Source organism: Carettochelys insculpta, chromosome 11, assembly GCF_033958435.1.
Source record: "Carettochelys insculpta isolate YL-2023 chromosome 11, ASM3395843v1, whole genome shotgun sequence".
Taxonomy (NCBI): Eukaryota; Metazoa; Chordata; order Testudines; family Carettochelyidae; genus Carettochelys; species Carettochelys insculpta.
Genome location: NC_134147.1, coordinates 22,139,917 through 22,157,788, shown reverse-complemented (window position 1 = coordinate 22,157,788; position 17,872 = coordinate 22,139,917). Strand labels below are relative to the sequence as shown.

The 17,872-nt window shown below is 39.7% G+C and overlaps 1 protein-coding gene across 1 annotated transcript in view; it reads right to left on the bottom strand.

Annotated features, from left to right (window-relative positions):
* Window positions 1-17,872, bottom strand: part of CACNA1D (calcium voltage-gated channel subunit alpha1 D) — a 354,295-nt gene that overhangs the window by 94,683 nt on the left and 241,740 nt on the right. Inside the window, exons 19-22 of the mRNA XM_075006076.1 lie at window positions 17,468-17,612; window positions 14,691-14,820; window positions 6,218-6,277; window positions 814-920 (exon numbers count right to left, since the gene is read on the bottom strand). Coding sequence (XP_074862177.1) covers window positions 814-920; window positions 6,218-6,277; window positions 14,691-14,820; window positions 17,468-17,612 — 442 coding nt within the window. The remainder of the gene's footprint in view (window positions 1-813; window positions 921-6,217; window positions 6,278-14,690; window positions 14,821-17,467; window positions 17,613-17,872) is intronic.

Genomic DNA, 17,872 nt, shown 5'->3' with positions numbered 1-17,872 from the left:
TTTCTAAGCCAATGGACACTTTACTGTTGATTTCAAGTGCAGCAGAATTGAGCCCTCAACAAAGTTGTGAGAATTGGAGCCTACTTTTCAGTGGCTGAGTCTTCCCTGATCACAAGGGAAAGCAAAACCCCCTTCTACACCAATTAGAGTACGGCTTTTTTGTCTATTTTGTCATGAACATCACAGTATTCTCAGTAATCGTGGATTTGAATAAAGTCTCTGATCCCCACAGAAGTCAGCAGTGGCTTCTGTCTCTGCCACATGGTCACTGTGCCACTCAGGTTTGCTATGTGTGGTCCACCATAGACAGTGCTGTGGTCACATAGGTGTGGCAGCAATGCCAGGAACAGGAAGCAGGTCCAAGCCCCACAAGACAGAAGCTGTTGCTGCAGAGAGGAACTGAGGCAGGGTCACTCTCCAATGGCAACCCACCGTATGGGACAAGCCCTATTTTTCATGCACCAGGAGAATCATTAACACGCATAAGCTGCAACACATTCAAAAGCAGCCCTGTGAAACACTGTGTCCCAAAGTTATCCCTCCAAGGCATAGTGCTCTCAGCTTCCCCTGCTCTGGGATGAGGGTGAGTAAGTAGTAATTCAGTGCTGACCACAACTAAAATTATATTATTTTCTGTGCCACATTGTATTGCTCTGGGGCTGCAAGGGGAGTCATAGAATGCAATCCTGCACACCTGGACCCAAGGCACAAATAAGTGTGCCAGTATCTAATCCTTTGCAAAAGGTCCAATTTCACTTTAAACCCCCCAAGCTAAAAAGAAAGGCCACTTTACTGTGTAACTGTGATACTTACTGAATCCCAAATGAGACCAGAGAAACACCCACAACTAGCAAGTCCAGCAAATTGAAGTAATTCCTGCAGAAAGACCCTTTGTGAAGGAACGCTCCAAAAGCTGTCATCTAAAAACAGAATTGTTACACATTTACTCTCTGTTTTTCTTCATTTAAGCTGAAATTTAGGCTGTTTACAAGACACCTGGTGAGGATGCAAATGTATAATCAAATATGTTATGTGCCACAACAATTAATATACAAGAACAGTCTAAATACATATGCCCCCAACTTGAATAAATTGCACTTAAGCAACAGAACCAGATGCGTTAACTATTCCTGAAAGCAGCAAATGTGACATTTCTGCGTGGGCACAAAAGCTAAACTGATTAGGCCTTTACCACAGCAGTAAATGGCAAGGTCCAGATTCTGCCCACCTGCCACTCTATATTCTGGGAGTGCCTAGTGGAGTTACAAAAGATTTGTGGGGGGGGGAACCTGATGCAGAAGCAATGTAGTCCTGTCATATGCAACCACAGGCTATTTATTCCTTCTCACAGCCCCCACTGAAGAGAGTGTGTCTTCTCAGAAAGGGACATACAAGAGGATAGGTGAGGGAGTGGCTGCAGTGCTGAGTGGGACAGCCCTTCTTGTCTGTGAAAGCAGCCCACAGGTGACTGTTGAGAGGTTGTAGCTAGAGCAGCCCCTGATCTATATTATAATACAGAGACTGGCCTGGCCTGGGGTGCAGGCAGAATTTGGGGAGCACAGAGGTTTCTTCAGGTGATACAAAACAACCAAGTCTCTTAAAAATGTCTCCTAATTAGGGGTTATTTGTTGGTTCAAAAATGTATCAATGGAAACTATTAAACCAATTATAAACATAAACAGGCATTTCAAATGGAATTTTCTTTTCATGTATCTGATAATTGCACCAGAAATACAAAACCTAATCGGAACAAAAAATAAAGGTATGGTCAAAACCCCAGTAGTCAAATCGAGCCAATTCGTCAGCTATGTGAATAAGACTTTAATCTACTAAAGCTCTAAATATCTCTTGGGAATTGCTGAGAACCCTCAACTACTATTGATTTTAATTGAAAGTGAGGGCACTCATAATAGTGGGCCCATAGTTCCCATTCATTAGCTACAAAGAAAAAGCTGCCAATATGTAAGAGGCTGGTCTGGCCTGTTAGGGCCCATTCGTACAGCTCACAGCAGAAAGCCTTCGATCCATGTGGACAGACTTGGGTTCTGGTTTAGAAGTATAAATGTTTCAGATTAGACTGGACCATGAGCTCTGAAGCCTAGCAGCAGGGATCGCCTCGACTGCCAGTCCAAGTGCTGACTGCACAGCTATTTTTGGTGCTGTAGCATGAGTCCTGCCTCTCAACTCTGGCTTGAAGGCTCACTGCCACAAGCTGTCTGTCACTGGCTGTATAGACTGACCCTTAAAGACCAAGAGCAGTGAATAGCTGGCTGTGTTCGGAGGCATGGTGCTGGGAACCAGCAGATCCCACTGAACAGCAGCCAATGGCAGGGCCTGATTCCCAGCTGGGAGTTACAGATAAGGGAGTAAGGGACCAGGAAACAGATGAGCACGTGTCCTCCTGTAGGTGCAGCAAAAGGCTGCAGGAAGGTCCCACAAACCCAGGTCCTAAGCTGAGGAGGTCCAGTCCCTTCAGTTAGCAGAGGCTAGCAGACCCCATAGTCTCCACCTATTGATTTAGCTATTGTCCTACATTTCTGTTTTGTTTTCTGATGGATACTAAACAGAACGCTGAGAAAAGGGCTATAAACAGAACTGGGCATGGCTGACTGTTCATCCTAGGCTGGTGATCAGTTCCATCAGCGAACAACTTGAACAAAGGGTTCCACAAGTTGTGTGTGTCTCATTCTGACTCCTTTGCACTGCTTCAGCAGAGCAAACAGTGGGGGAAGCTGTTTAAAGAAATAGCTGGGATTGCCATTGTGCGAGGGAATCCTTGGGTGACATAAGCTTGTATATCTGCATCTGTGTGCAGTCTTGTTCCCCGCGTAGAGACACATTAGAGTGGTTGCAGCAGAGCCATTGAAATAGACTGTAAGTATTGTTCCAGCTGATGAAAGTTAGACTAGCCCAACAACTGCTCATTTAAATCAGAGTTCATCTCCTTCTTATGTAAAACAAGACTACGTATCCTCCCCAAACTTACTGCCCTTACTCTTTGAGATCAGAATTAATTTTCTGAAAATTTACTTCCAGTGATACTGGCATGAAGATAGAGGATTTTGTAAACATTAGTGATTCCACACTAAATTATCCTGACTTTTAAAAAAGTTTTTCATTCTGCTCCTCTTATGGTGTCGTTACAGGGCAGAGTTAAGGTTGCCTGTGTGTCTTGCCTGTGTATTTCTTTTATCTTAATGTGGACTTATGTTTTAATCTTGACTTTGAATACTTTTGTGTTAATGTTTGTTTTGGTGATGATTATAACATTATTGTAATCTATTTTACCCTTAAATTGCATTAACTCCAGTTTCCCATTTTTTGTCTGGATTTTAAATGAGATGTGCATTATTGAACCGTAATGTTTACTACATATTTAACCCTGAATTAACTCTGTCACTGGGTTCTCAGCAACATGACTTGGCAGTGCAGACAGCATAGTGCAAAACTCAGCATGGACAGTATGGAGACGTCTAATTACAAGCAAGCATAGCCAAAGTTTGAGACACGTTAGTAAAGCAAGGCACTGCAAAGGTGCCTCTCACAAACTGACTGTGTATTACCATTTCTAAGGTTAAATTCATTTTCCTTTACAAATTTTCCTGGATTATACTGCAAGACACATCCCACTGGAGAATGCAGTCAGAAGTCATTTTTGCCTGAGCAAGTCCTCTGTGGGTACCCATGAGTCATGGAGGGCACACTAATGAGAGACCCTTTCCTGACACTAAACAGCGCTGCCTAAGCTGCACATAGATCTGCATAGTTGCTGAGCAAACCGAATTATCTTTATTTTAGCTTGTCAGATGGGGGTAGGTAAGCTACATATTTGGCAGTTGCTTAATATGAACGAGCTTCTTGCAGGATCAAGTACGGAACTTGATAGAACTGAACAGTAATTTCAAGGTGACCAGGAACCAAAAGGTGGTTTCCCAGTCAGAGAATGTAACTTGCTGTCAGGGAATACAGAAGAAAAGCCTCCATTTAGGTCCCAGTAATCCACAAAAAATCCTGTAGAGCAAGTAGACACTTCCTAGATGTATTCAGTCCAGATATGAGTCAAATTCATCCTTGGGGTAACATCACTAAGTAAGGAATAACCTAAACAGAGCTCCATAGGCAAAAAGACCTCACTAATCTACTTAAGTTTCTTGGATTTAGAAGAGGCCAGTTTTACTAGTGCCAGAAACAGATTCTTCAGAGGATCCTGAAACTCAGTGGAGTCACTGTTGATATGACAAAATGAAAAAGGAGAGGGTGGAGAGGGGGAGAACATAGACATAGAAGTCAGAAGAAACCTACTGGTCTGTACAAGTACAAATGTCTCCTACAGTATCTATTCTAGAATTTGGTTGAGTCTTCTTTCAGAATCCCAAGCACTATTTTTCTTGAATGATTCTTCCACAATCTAATAGCTCTCAATGTCGGGAAGATATTTATGATCATCAGGATGAATTTTTCTTTTCTTAATGTATCCCTTCACATCTAATTACGTCCTCTTGCATCACACTAATTTTTCACTCTTCTTGGCTCAATGCAGCCAGAAAGTGTTGATCTAGCCTGCTGCTTGAAGGATACAGACATTGTACTGACTCCTATCGACCTCAGAAAGAATGGTTATCACTTTTAGTGAGGTCAGTGGGTTTCCTGAGTTCAGAGGTTTTGCAATTAGCTTTTGATCCAGCTTTACTCTTTTGTCAAGTGTATAATTCTCTTGGCTTATCTCTCAGCATTGCTTTGAAAATTGGCAAGGACCATAGGGGGGTTTCACCTTCCTTGGCAGTATGGAGCTTGGGATCATCTGAGCACATCTCACTTGATTCATTCCCTTCCACTGCAGTGCATTGATGATCCCTTAGACTCTCCTGTTCTCCATCTGGGGCTCACAGCAGTTTCACTCTCTGGCAACTGAAATGCTGGGCTTAATATAGGGGTATATGGGTTAAATTTAATAACCTGGGTGAAATTTATAGGTGGTCAGGCTAGAAGATCTAATGGTCCCTTCTGGCCTTAAACGCTATGGAACTATGAAACAATAAATAACAAGAATACTTAGCACTTTTTTTAGCATTCTGCATCGTCAGAGCTATTTACAATTACTGTATTAACTAATTTACTAATTTTTAGTAGGTTGGTCACTACTGAATATAAGAACTGATGGGATATAAGCAGGAGTAGGTGAACGTTCACAAACACAAAATAATTTACACTATAAAATACAGCTTATCTTGTAAACAGCCTAAATATTGCTTCATCTGGTATTAATCAAAATGCACTGTGAAAAGAACAAACCAATATGAGCGAAGTTAGTATAAGAGTTTTTGCTATGTTTAATCCTCAGCTGGAAATGCAAAGTTTATGTACAGATTCTTGCTGTACCAGAAATTCACTGGTATATGTCAGGGCTACTCAACAAGTGATTTGTGGCTATTGTTCACTGCATGAAGCTTTCAAGAGCTTGTGAGTGCTATAAAATGAATATAGCTCCAAAGAAGTGTTTTATACATTTCTAATTACTCTTCATGACTCATGCTCCATTTGTTGCCTAGAGAGCACAAGGTGGACGTACACCTTGGTTTTACTGTTGCTTTGCTGGGAAAATTTTCATAGAACTAAAAGCTCAGTAGCTAATAATCAGTACACAAACTGTACATTCAAATACCAATTCTGAACTCATGCATGGGTAATACATTTAAGCAAGCATCTATATGCCTTTCTGAGTATTTAAATGTATGCCCAAGATAAGATAAAACACAAAGCATCTTCGACTACAAATAAATGCAAGATATCTTGCAAGTCCTGTTGCAAGAAAATAGTTATCTACTATTTTAGCTCTATTATTCAGCAAGAGAAATGCAAAAATCCATGCCCCCTCTTTAAAAGATTCATGGTATTTTGGAAAAGCCAGAACCAGGAGGAGGAAAGCTCATGCGCAGTGAATTATTTTTCCCTTTTATAACAAACTCCAAGTGTAAAAAAGGGTAAAAAATGAATTATTGTACTGATGTGATGATAAGAAGTAGCTTCTACATGCACCCAAAGGTCAAAGATAAGCAATCAAAACTATAAGATATTGTTTAATAAAAAATGCTTTGGTTTAAAAACAATTTAGCTTTGATCGTTTAGGGAAAAGGTGGAGTACATTTCAACTGCCTTTTCTTGGCAGGCGACACACAAGGAACATCCTTTTAACCAAACTTCTTTAGAAACCTGTTACCTTCAAAATGATCTCAAATGTAAACATACTAGTGAAGACATAATCTGCATACCCTAGGATCTGGAAGGTAAACAAAAAGTTACAAACATTATTGCTAACGCTGCTTTTGGGCTAACAAGGATCAATTAACAATTCATTACCTTTAACAGGATTTCAACAGTAAAGATGGCTGTGAAAGCATAGTCAAAGTAACCAAGTATCTGCAAGGTATAATATTTGCCACAGTAAGAAATCCATCTATAAATAAATATTTACAATTTAGATTACATGCACTAAAGCACCTTCTTCAATCCAAGAATTTAGTTGGGAAATGTAGGCAAAATACTTTAAATTGTTAGCTGCTGTGTAATTATTTTTGATTAATTTAAAATTCATTAGAAGCTACTAAGTTCAGAGTAAGATTTCTTCTAGTAATAGGACCAAATATGTAACATTTTTTTTCAGTTCAGGCCTTTCTCCTATCAGCTTTCAGATGTTCTTTCTTCTGCTTCTAATATACTTCACAGGCTGTCACTCAAACAAAAGCTTATAAATAATGTACTTTTTCCCACATAGCATTGCACTGAAAAATTAGACTATCTATACTTCATTAGATTTACTAGATCAGGCTAAGTATTGTTATGTGTATTTGCTGGTGTGCTGAGTTGTCGGTGCTTTGCTGCCTGATCACATAGCAAAATTAATAAATAAGCAAATCACCTAAAATCTACCATTGCATTTAGTTTTTCTCCTGTAATTTGGAGTATATACCTCTGAGTAATTTATGGACAATTAAATTATAATAGTAGGTTCATAGGTGATGTGCAGAACTTTCAGAAGGACCTAGTGTGAAATCCTCGCTCCCCTGAAGCCAAGGGGAGATTTGCTCTTGAGTTGAGAACAGTGAGGATTTTTCACTCCTGTAAGGAAGTAGTGCACTTATTTCAGCACCTCCCCAGGACAACTAACATGAATTCCAACATCAGTTTTCTTTTCAAGGGAACTACCCAACTACTCACTTGTTCTTCTGGTCAGACACATGGTACCAGTAATCAGCAGTTATGAAATGGCAGGGAAAATTCAATAATGGACAAGAAGAAAAAGGGTGCCCATATTAGATTAGACACAGGGAGACCTACTTTTCATTTTCAGCCAAAGCTCACATACTGTCAGCACTAGTTCCATGCCACTACCAGCACATCCCTTGTGGCCCAGGGTGTGTGCGTGTACAGAGCTGTCCTGTCCAGAGGTGTAAGCTGTGAAATATGAACTCATTTTGCGGCACTAACTAGATATAAATAATGCCAACTCCCCTGATCTAATCACAAGCCTCCTAATAATTGTTTTGTTTTTAATTTATCCTAGAAAGCCCCTGCCACAGCTTTAGAATTAAGCTGGATCTGGGAACTTCACTACATGATGCCTGAAGCACCACTACCAACTGTGATCACACTGCTTTATTGGATTACTCTTGTTTGCTGGTGCATGGCCTTCCTCTTCTTTTTTCCTTTTTTTTTAAAGGAAGAATTTAAGTCTTGTGGTTTGTTGAGAAAAGCTAAAAATTGTGCCTCGAGTTCAGCAAAAGACCTCAAATACCAGATGCTAAATAAAAAGGTCCCCAAGTGCGTTTTTATCTGTGATTTCAAGAAGCCATTTTCCTGCTGAGGGTGGGAAGACTGATTCATGAGTGTTGAAGGGTTGCGGTTGACAATACAGTACATGCAAGTTAATCATGTTTTCCTCTGTTTCCAGGAGTCCAGGCAGAGAGCAGGATTCTACGAAAGAGATGAAACTGAGTCCTCACCCCAACAACCGCATATCCTCCCCCTTGCTAATAACCCCACTCTCTCAGTGGAATTCTGCCTCCTCACCCCAGCTTACATGCATTTGTAACCCACACACCTGTCATGTAGTGGCATCTAGACCACTTACAGAGTGAAAGGATGAGTCTCCTCACCAGCCTTAACTACCAAGCAGCTGGCTTTTAGCTCAAAGTGTAGAGGCTCCTGCATTAAGCGCCTGAGTCCCAGGTTTAAATCCACCTGTTGGTGGATACACATCCTCATGCTGAGATCACCTACCCTTGCTGGGGGTAACCAGACGTGAAACCCACCAGCCACCCCCACCCTCTGACAACAGGCTGCAGAAGCATGTCAGCTTGGCCAGCTCCCTGGCCAGCACGGTATTCACTGTAGCAGAGATAGCCAGGGTGGTTTCTCGAACCAAGTGCTGCCCTCTGCAGCCAGGACTATGTGGGCTCTGGCAGCTGCTAGGAGCCCTGTGCATTTCCTGCCCACTCCTTTCCCAGGACAGCAGACAGCCATGTGGACCTGATTTAATAAACTTCTTTCAAACTATCTGATGGCCTGGACTGGGAAAATGCTCAGCCTGCAGCAGGCTCATGGACTGGAAGTCTAAAACCCCTGACTTAGAGGCAGGAGTACAGGCATAATGCACTATACATCACTGCACCAAAGGCAAGGAGAATCCCTGCTCCATCTCTTTTTCTCTCATGTATTCTGCCTGTGTGTGTCCCCTGCAGAGGAATAACCCTTCATAGCCTCTTTGTTCAGGAGCTACCCGTGCTCAGTGTACATGTAGCTGAAAAAGACTGTATTCAGTCCTTCCAACTGTTTCCAGGGTAAGGCTCCAACTGTGGGTGGCACTCAAGGACTTGCTACTTGATGTCTTTTCCTTATCGGTTAGTTTGCCTTATTTATAAGAATATGTTTAACCAGCCTGTTTAGCTAGGAGAAGCACATATCTCCCCTGAGTATTTTATGAAGGAATACAAGTGTGTGTGCTCTGATCCCTTTTTACCTCTAAACAAAGTTAAGATTTTTTTAAACATTTGTTTCTTTGTGATATCAAGTGCCAAGCTCTGTGGGCTTCACAGCAAACCCACACCCCTCTTCTGGTTTGAGAGCCCAGACTCTCACCTGAGCCAGAATGTATAAAATGCTATTGATAGCCCCAAAGTGCGAACCTTATAAGCCCTGGTTTTCTGACTTGGGCTCTGAAACCCACTGCTGAAAGTCTTAATTTGCTGTGTAGATGCACCTGAAGAGTCCTGGAAGAGGTCAGGGCTTCTTTCCAATCCCTCCCTTCTCCATCTTCCTTCTGCAGGGTCCAAAGAGGTTTTTGTAACCACAAAGCAGCCTCTGTACATCAAACCACAAGCATGTGAAAGAGGAGACATGGTGATATAAGCTCGATCACAGCTCCTCAAAATTACCTATATGATATTCCCTAGAGGGCTGCTTCTTTATAATTTTTCTTCATAACAACAATTTCGTAACTATATAAATTGTATAAAGTTGATAGGAAGATGGAGGCTTCTTCTTTATGTCACTACTAATACTGGATGTGCAGCTGTGGTGAAATATTAGGATATATGATATTGGGATGATGTAGGCATTCCAGGTATCTAACTAAGTTTGCAGAAGGTCACCCTCACCACGGTATACGAATGCCAGGCAAAGCTCCTTTTGAACTCAAGAGTACAGTGTATTCAGGATGGACACAGTACTTGTTTCAGTTACAGGGAACATAAGAACATAAGAACGGCCATACTGGGTCAGACCAAAGGTCCATCTAGCCCAGTATCCTGTCTGCCGACAGTAGCCAATGCCAGGTGCCCCAGAGGAGGTGAACCGAAGACAATGAGCAAGTGATTTGTCTCCTGCCATCCATCTCCCCCCTTCGACAAAAGGCTAGTCATCATACCTTACCCCTTGCTAATAGCCATCTATGGACCTAACCTCCAAATATTTATTGAGCTCTTTTTTAAACTCTGTTAGGCTACGTCTACACGTGCCCCAAACTTCGAAATGGCCATGCAAATGGCCATTTCGAAGTTTACTAATGAAGAGCTGAAATGCATATTCAGTGCTTCATTAGCATGCGGGCGGCAGCGGCGCTTCGAAATTGACGCGACTTGCCGCCGCGCGTTGCGTCCAGACGGGGCTCCTTTTTGAAAGGGCCCCGCCTACTTCAAAGTCCCCTTATTCCCATGAAGGTGGCATCAATTTCGAAGCGCCGCTGCCGCCCGCATGCTAATGAAGCGCTGAATATGCATTTCAGCGCTTCATTAGTAAACTTTGAAATTTGCATGGTCATTTCGAAGTTTGGGGCACGTGTAGACATGGCCTTAGAGTGCTGGCCTTCACAGCGTCCTCTGGTAAGGAGTTCCACAGGTTGACTGTGCGCTGTGTGGAGAAAAACTTTCTTTTATTAGTTTTGAACCTGCTACCCATTAATTTCATTTGGTGTCCTCTAGTTCTTATATTATGGGAACAAGTAAATAACTTTTCTGTATTCACTTTCTCCACACCATTCATGATTTTATATACCTCTATCATACCGCCCCTGTCTCCTCTTTTCTAAACTGACAAGTCCCAGTCTCTCTAGCCTCTCCTCATATGGGACCCGTTCCAAACCCTTAATCATTTTAGCTGCCCTTTTCTGAACCTTTTCCAACGCCAATATATCTTTTCTGAGGTGAGGAGACCACATCTGCACGCAGTACTCAAGATGTGGGCGTACCATAGTTTTATATAGGTGAAGTAAGATATTCTTAATCTTATTTTCTATCCCTTTTTTAACTATTCCTAACATCCTATTTGCTTTACTGACTGCCGCTGCACACTGCGTGGATGTTTTCAGAGAACTATCCACTATAATTCCAAGATCCCTTTCCTGATCTGTATAATTGGGGTTATTTTTCCCAGTGTGCTTTACCTTACACTTACCCACATTAAATTTCATTTGCCATTTTGCTGCCCAATCACTCAGTTTGCTGAGATCTTTTTGAAGTTCTTCACAGTCTGCTTTGGTTTTGACTATCCTGAACAGTTTGGTGTCATCTGCAAACTTTGCCACCTCACTGTTTACCCCTTTCTCAAGATCATTGATGAATAAGTTGAACAAGATTGGTCCCAGGACCGATCCTTGGGGAACGCCTCTAGTTACCTCCTTCCATTGTGAAAATTTACCATTTATTCCTACCCTTTGTTTCCTGTCTTTTAACCAGTTCCCAATCCATGAAAGGATCTTTCCTCCTATGCCATGACCACCTAATTTACATAAGAGCCTTTAGCGAGGGACTGTGTCAAAGGCTTTCTGGAAATCTAAGTATGCTATGTCTACTGGATCCCCCCTGTCCGCATGCTTGTTAACCCCTTCAGAGAACTCAAATAGATTAGTAAGACATGACTTCTCTTTACAGAAACCATGTTGACTTTTGCTCAACAAATCATGTTCCTCTACGGGTCTGAAAATTTTATTCTTTACTACTGTTTCTACTAATTTGCCCAGTACGGACGTTAGACTTACCGGTCTATAATTGCTTGGGTCTCCTTTAGAGCCCTTTTTAAATATTGGTGTTACAGGGAGTTACATGTTTTTAGATAACATGGTTGTTTACTTAACAAATGATTTACATTTTTGTTGGTTAACAGCTCAAATACACGTGTATACCTAGAAGACTAAAGGGTGTCTAGAATGATATGGTTATTTTACTTTATTCTATGATTACTGTCTTAAATTCTTTTAAGTAGAAAAAACATTTGTATAAATCACATCCAACTTAACCACCTTGGTCATTTCAAGATGAATACAGTAGAAGATTTGATAACTGTACTTTCTTTTTTTTTATGTAACATGAAGTTATACTTCGCAGTCTATTCTTCCCTCAGTGCACATGCATAAATCTTATATTCTGGTTTATCTGAAAAGATATTTTTCTAACACACCTGAATTACATGGCCCTTCACTTAGGCAGTCTGCATTCTTTATAAAGAGGGTAAAAAACTGCTCATACAGTAAAAATATAAATCAGGTGTTACTAAATATAATTTAAAAATTCAGATCCCTTCTCCATCTATTGTGTTATCTATATTGTGATCCCAAAACAAGTGAAAAAAGAGAAATGACAGTGTTACCTGTGAATTGCTTGTTCCTATAATATTTAACGAAAACTAGACGCTTTCAAGGTTATGCAACAGAGCAGTACTTTGAAACAAAAAAAGAATTTGCATGAAGCGAGCCTTTGCCCACGAAAGCTTATGCTCCAAAATATCTCTTAGTCTATAAGGTGCCACAGGACTTGTTGTTTTAGAAGTGAAAAGTTATTGCAGTTATTATACAAGCTGTAGAGCAAATATTTACCTGTGAGTTTGGAGGGTTATGGGGACTTTATTTAGATCTAGTTTTCTTGAGTGTCTGTCTCCCTGAATATGACATCAACTCAACTGCTCATTTTCCAAATACGTTAAACTCCCTCATCACTTGATGCCACATGTCAACCATACGTCAGTGATGGGACACTCAGGTATGATTTCGCTATGGTTACACAGGTCTATCTCAAAAAAGAGATCCTCCTCTGAAAGAAAAATACCAGACAAACTCCTCTTGGAACTCCTTAACAATTAGTCAGAAAAGATTCTGACACTGCCCATGTTGGCAACTGTCATGTTTCACCACAGACATGTATTTACCAACAAGAATCAAATGCTCCAACATCACTGGCAGCTGGAGGCGCACAGAAGCTCTCAGTATGTGGTTTGTTTGCCGCTGGTGGGTATTGTATCTGTGCGTATGGATTTTAGAATGCTATGCTACATAGCATTCTAAATCCTGCTGTGTACTGAAGCTTGCAGATCAACAAATGTGGAGTGAATATGAAAACTACGCAGTTGTAAACATTTGGAGGGGAAAATGCTGTCTGAGACATACATTTAATACTATGGTGATACTAGGGTATTTGGCCTTTAACATCTTTTAAAATATAACACTGCACTTATTCAGTAGCAGAAAACATTTAACATATGATTAAAATATAATGCTTATAAGGAGATTTTTGAAATTTATTATATTACAATAAAATAAATGCTTCCTTTTATATATTCCACTGATCCCAAAACATTTATAATATTAATAATGAAATATAAACGATTAATCTATTTAATATTTAAGGCACTGATCACAATGGCATCTAAATATAGTGAGAACTCCTCTGTAACAATATGAGGTTAGATTAATTTTCAAATGGAAAATCTCAATCACAGACATGTGGATTGATTTGCCTGTGGTGACAGAACAAATTAGAAGGAACAGAGAACATCACTTTGAGTCATAAATACCAGGTTTGTGTGTTAAGCACTCTTCTCTGCTAACTCTCAATGGATTTGTCTATATACCTGTTAGAAAAAATACGATGGAGTGGTGCAAAATAAATCTTGGTAGAGACATGCAAATCCATAGTGTATATGCTGGTAAAATTCAACAGCTTCACAATGGGCACAGCTCAAAAAGCAGAGTTAGCAGAAGTTATCTGTCCCTTAACTTGGCCTTAATTTTACCTCAACATTTTAAAATCCAATAAAGGGAAGAAATTCCATTAATTAATAATGGTTGTAGTTAACTTCGGGACTCCATTAACAAAAATACTTTGCTTAAATTTTTTATATTTCTGAATTTGAAATAAGAGAAATTCTCAAGCTGACAATTAAAAATTAGATTGCAACTGTTGAACAGTATTGCTTAGTTAATGCATGAATGCATAAAATTGATAAGGCTGCTTATGTGCTTTGGTCTCATCACAACAATTGCATATACGAAAGGAGCAAGTGCGAGAACTGGAGCAGTTTCTATTCATAGATGAATTGCATACCAATATATCTAGAATGTGGCTCTCCTAAATCATCCAAGTCTATGTAGTACATTTTTATTTTGTTGTCACAGTATATAATTTACATTTATAACCAGAAAATATATTCAAAATCAGATTCAAATAACATTACTTAAAATTAATTAAAATGTTCTTCTTTTCATGTCACAGATTTTGAAAATTAAATTGTTCATTTAACTTTTTTATGTAGTTGTGGCCAGATCCTACCACCAGTATTTGTGTAACTGAAATATATATGACTATTTGTATGAAAAAAGATCAGGTCCATAACAGCAATGCAGATAAAAAGTAAAAGTAATTTGAAATTAAAATATGCTCTCTCTGCTACATGCATTACTTTTCAAAGAGATCAACACTAGTTAGTACAATCAGTATAAACAGAATTATATTCCTTGTAAAACTGTATATAACATGATACTACATGTAAAGAGCAAACAAATGAAGTACATGTAGGATACAGGTTGAACCTCTCTAGTCCAGAAGGTTAATATTGTCTAGCTGCATTCCCAACATTTCCCAACACTGAGAGCCAGGACTGGTGACTAAAAATTTTATGGGATCATGGAAAATGGACACACCCAAGGTAGATGGTATCTGTCTAACTAAAATCATGCTAGACCATGGATGTTGCCATACCAGAGAGTGCTGAACCAGAGAGGTTTTACCTGTAGTTCAAATGTCTTGTCATACAGATCTACGCTATAAAAATAAGCATATTCTAAGCATAATGATCACTTATTAGCCTGAAGGAGGGTACGGTACGTTAAAACTGAATTATACCCATCCGCATATTTTTCTGCTTACGTTATTTCGAAAAGAGTGACTGCGAATTGGATCTTCAGCTGCCAGGGAAACACTACTGAGCATGATGAAGACAAGGATGAGGTTGGTAAAAATGTGGTGGTTGATGAGTCTGTGGCATCCCACTCGAATTCTGAAAAAAAAAAAAACAACAGAAAAATACACAATGGCTACATTTACACTTCAGCAATCTTTCAAAGGAAGTTTTTCCAGAAGATCTCTTCTGAAAAAACTTCTTTTGAAAGAGTTCATCCACACACAGAAAAAGCAGATTTAAAGATCGATCCACTGTTTCTATAGAGAACATCCACAGAGCCCCCACTCTTTCGAAAGAATGGGCCAGCGATTGAAAAATCTGGCACCATGAGGACTGCTTTTTCGAAAAAAGGGCCTGCAGAGCATTTACATGCATTTTTTACTGAAAGAAGCTTTTGAAAGAAGATGCTGTTCCTGATCTGGGAGCAGAAAAGGGCTTCTCAAAGATGAACTGTTTGCTTTCGATTTCAGATCAAAAGAGTGCATTTTCTGTGTAGATGCTCTGCATGTTCTCTCAAAAAAGGGCTGGATTTTCAGAAAGAACCTGCTACCGTAGATACAGCCTATGAATGTAAATAATTCACAACTGGGAGGGGTCACCTAGAGCAACTACTCTAAGCTTCTCTGCCAAGAATTTTGGTAACAATTCCAAAAGGAGCACTAGATGTGGCTTTCAGATAAACACAGGTAAATCCAGAGTAACTAATCTGATTTAAATTTTAGTAAAGGATTTCAGAATCTGGGCCATAAACTTTGAGGCTGGGAATTAGGTTCCCAGCTCCCATTTTGATTCCTAATTCCCCTAGGTTTCTTTTAAAATTTCAGCATTGGGCTCTACTGTGTGCATGAAAAGGGCCCCATGCTAGCAGATATTCCTTTTCAGGAGTAAAGTCTTAATTTCAGGCTCAAGGAGTCTGAGACAACTCTCATTCAAGCCAACACATGCATCCTTAAATTGACTTTGTGGAAGTTGGAATGGGCTCTGTATCTCATTTAAATATTTCAGTAATCTATTCAAAACAGAAGTTCCAATTCTTGTCTCAGACCAGCATAAAACTTCACAAAAGTTACTTTAGATTTATACTGGGGGAAAGCAGAATCCTCTGAATGAAATAGTTTTGCGAGCTTTTCACAAGGAGTCAGTGGTTTTTAAGGTGTCTATTCTCCAGTTAGTAAATGGAGGATTTCTGTATGATTTGTTAATGCTAATTACCTGCCATGATACTTACTTCACTTAGAGGAGGAAAAACCACAAACCAGTCCTACAAGCCCTTTACAAGCAAAATTCCCCTCAGAGTCAAGAGGATTTTTGGTGTGTGTGCAGACTGTAACACTATGACTTTGGGGCTATGACATCAACAAGGTCAGGGGTGTTCGGCAACTCAGGAAATCTGGCCTCAATAGCGAAAGAGTTTACATGTATTAAATTAAACATGGATGTCTATCTATCTCTATCCCTATCTCTAGCTATCAGTTTTAAACTTTTTAGTTTAAATATCTATATTTTAGTCAATGTTTTCGTGGGATGGTCCACAACAATAGTTCTGAGAGTAAGCCGTGCTAGTCTATACACTATCAAAACAAAGAGCAGTCAAGTAGCACTTTAAAGACTAGCAAAATGGTTTATTAGGTGAGCTTTTGTGGGACAGACCCACTTCTTCAGACCATAGCCACACCAGAACAGACTCAATATTTAAGGCACAGAGAACCAAAAACAGTAAGCAAGGAGGACAAATCAGAAAAAGATAATCAAGGTGAGCAAATCAGAGAGTGGAAGGGTGGGGGGGAGGTCAAGAATTAGACTGAGCCAAGTATGCAGACAAGCCCCTATAGTGACTCAGAAAGTTCCCATCACGATTTAAACCATGTGTTAATGGGAATCGTGTTAATCGTTTAAATCGTGATGGGAACTTTCTGAGTCACCATAGGGGTTTGTCTGCATACTTGGCTCAGTCTAATTCTTGACCTCTCCCCCACCCCTCCACTCTCTGATTTGCTCACCTTGATTATCTTTTTCTGATTTGTCCTCCTTGCTTACTGTTTTTGGTTCTCTGTGCCTTAAATATTGAGTCTGTTCTGGTGTGGCTATGGTCTGAAGAAGTGGGTCTGTCCCACGAAAGCTCACCTAATAAACCATTTTGCTAGTCTTTAAAGTGCTACTTGACTGCTTTTTGTTTTAACAATAGTTCTGGAGACTGAAGTAATTTATTAACTGAATCAGCATGACAGGAACTGCAGGAGAACAAATTGTCTAACATATACACTGCTCTACAAATGTTTCTTAAACAGACCTGTAAGGACCTCTAGTGATGAGATGGTAGCTCTGTCCCCAACACAAGTCAGTCTCACTTCTATGCTGAGATTGCCAGTGAGGGTTGCCAACTGTGTTGACGGTGACTCTGCTTGAGTCAATCGCACCATTGAACAGTAGTTGGTCAGTTTCAATTGACTAACAAAACACCTTTCTTCATACTGCCTAAATGCTCCATACCCCAATTCCAATTTCCCAAAGCATTCAATCTTTACTGTTTTTATTTTTATTGTTTTTATTATTTTGAATGCTCAATTTTGGAAAATATCACCATACTAACCCAATTAATTTATTTAATGAATTATTTAAGGTCCAATCTTGCTCCCCCTGAAGTCAATGAGAATTCTCCCCTGGAATTCAATGAGGGCAGAATTAACTCACAAGTCAGGAAGCCCCACGGTAGAAAAGTGGTATTTATAAAAGTAATATTTACGGGTTGGTGTTGCTGAAAATGAAGAAGGCACTCCCTTCAGGAATCGGTGTTATCTTCTCTTTCATATTTAGTTCAGATATTCTTCTGGGACGTGGTCCAGCTGGTAACTCTGGTTCATCTTCCTCATCTTCCACATCTTCACCTACTTTAAATTAAACACTTTTTTACTACAAAATAAAAAAGATTAAAATTTTCTTCATAAAGATATAAAATTATTGTTTGTATTAAAATATATATTTAATAGATGGCATTAAAATCTGTTAATTAATACATGAGCATTCTCATGTGGGTCAGGGAGATATCTTTAATTAACCAATTTTGAAACCAAGGGAACTATTTAGGGAGCTTTTCACAGCAATTTAGTGTCTAATTCCTACTGAAAATCAGTTCGGTGATTCAAAGTCC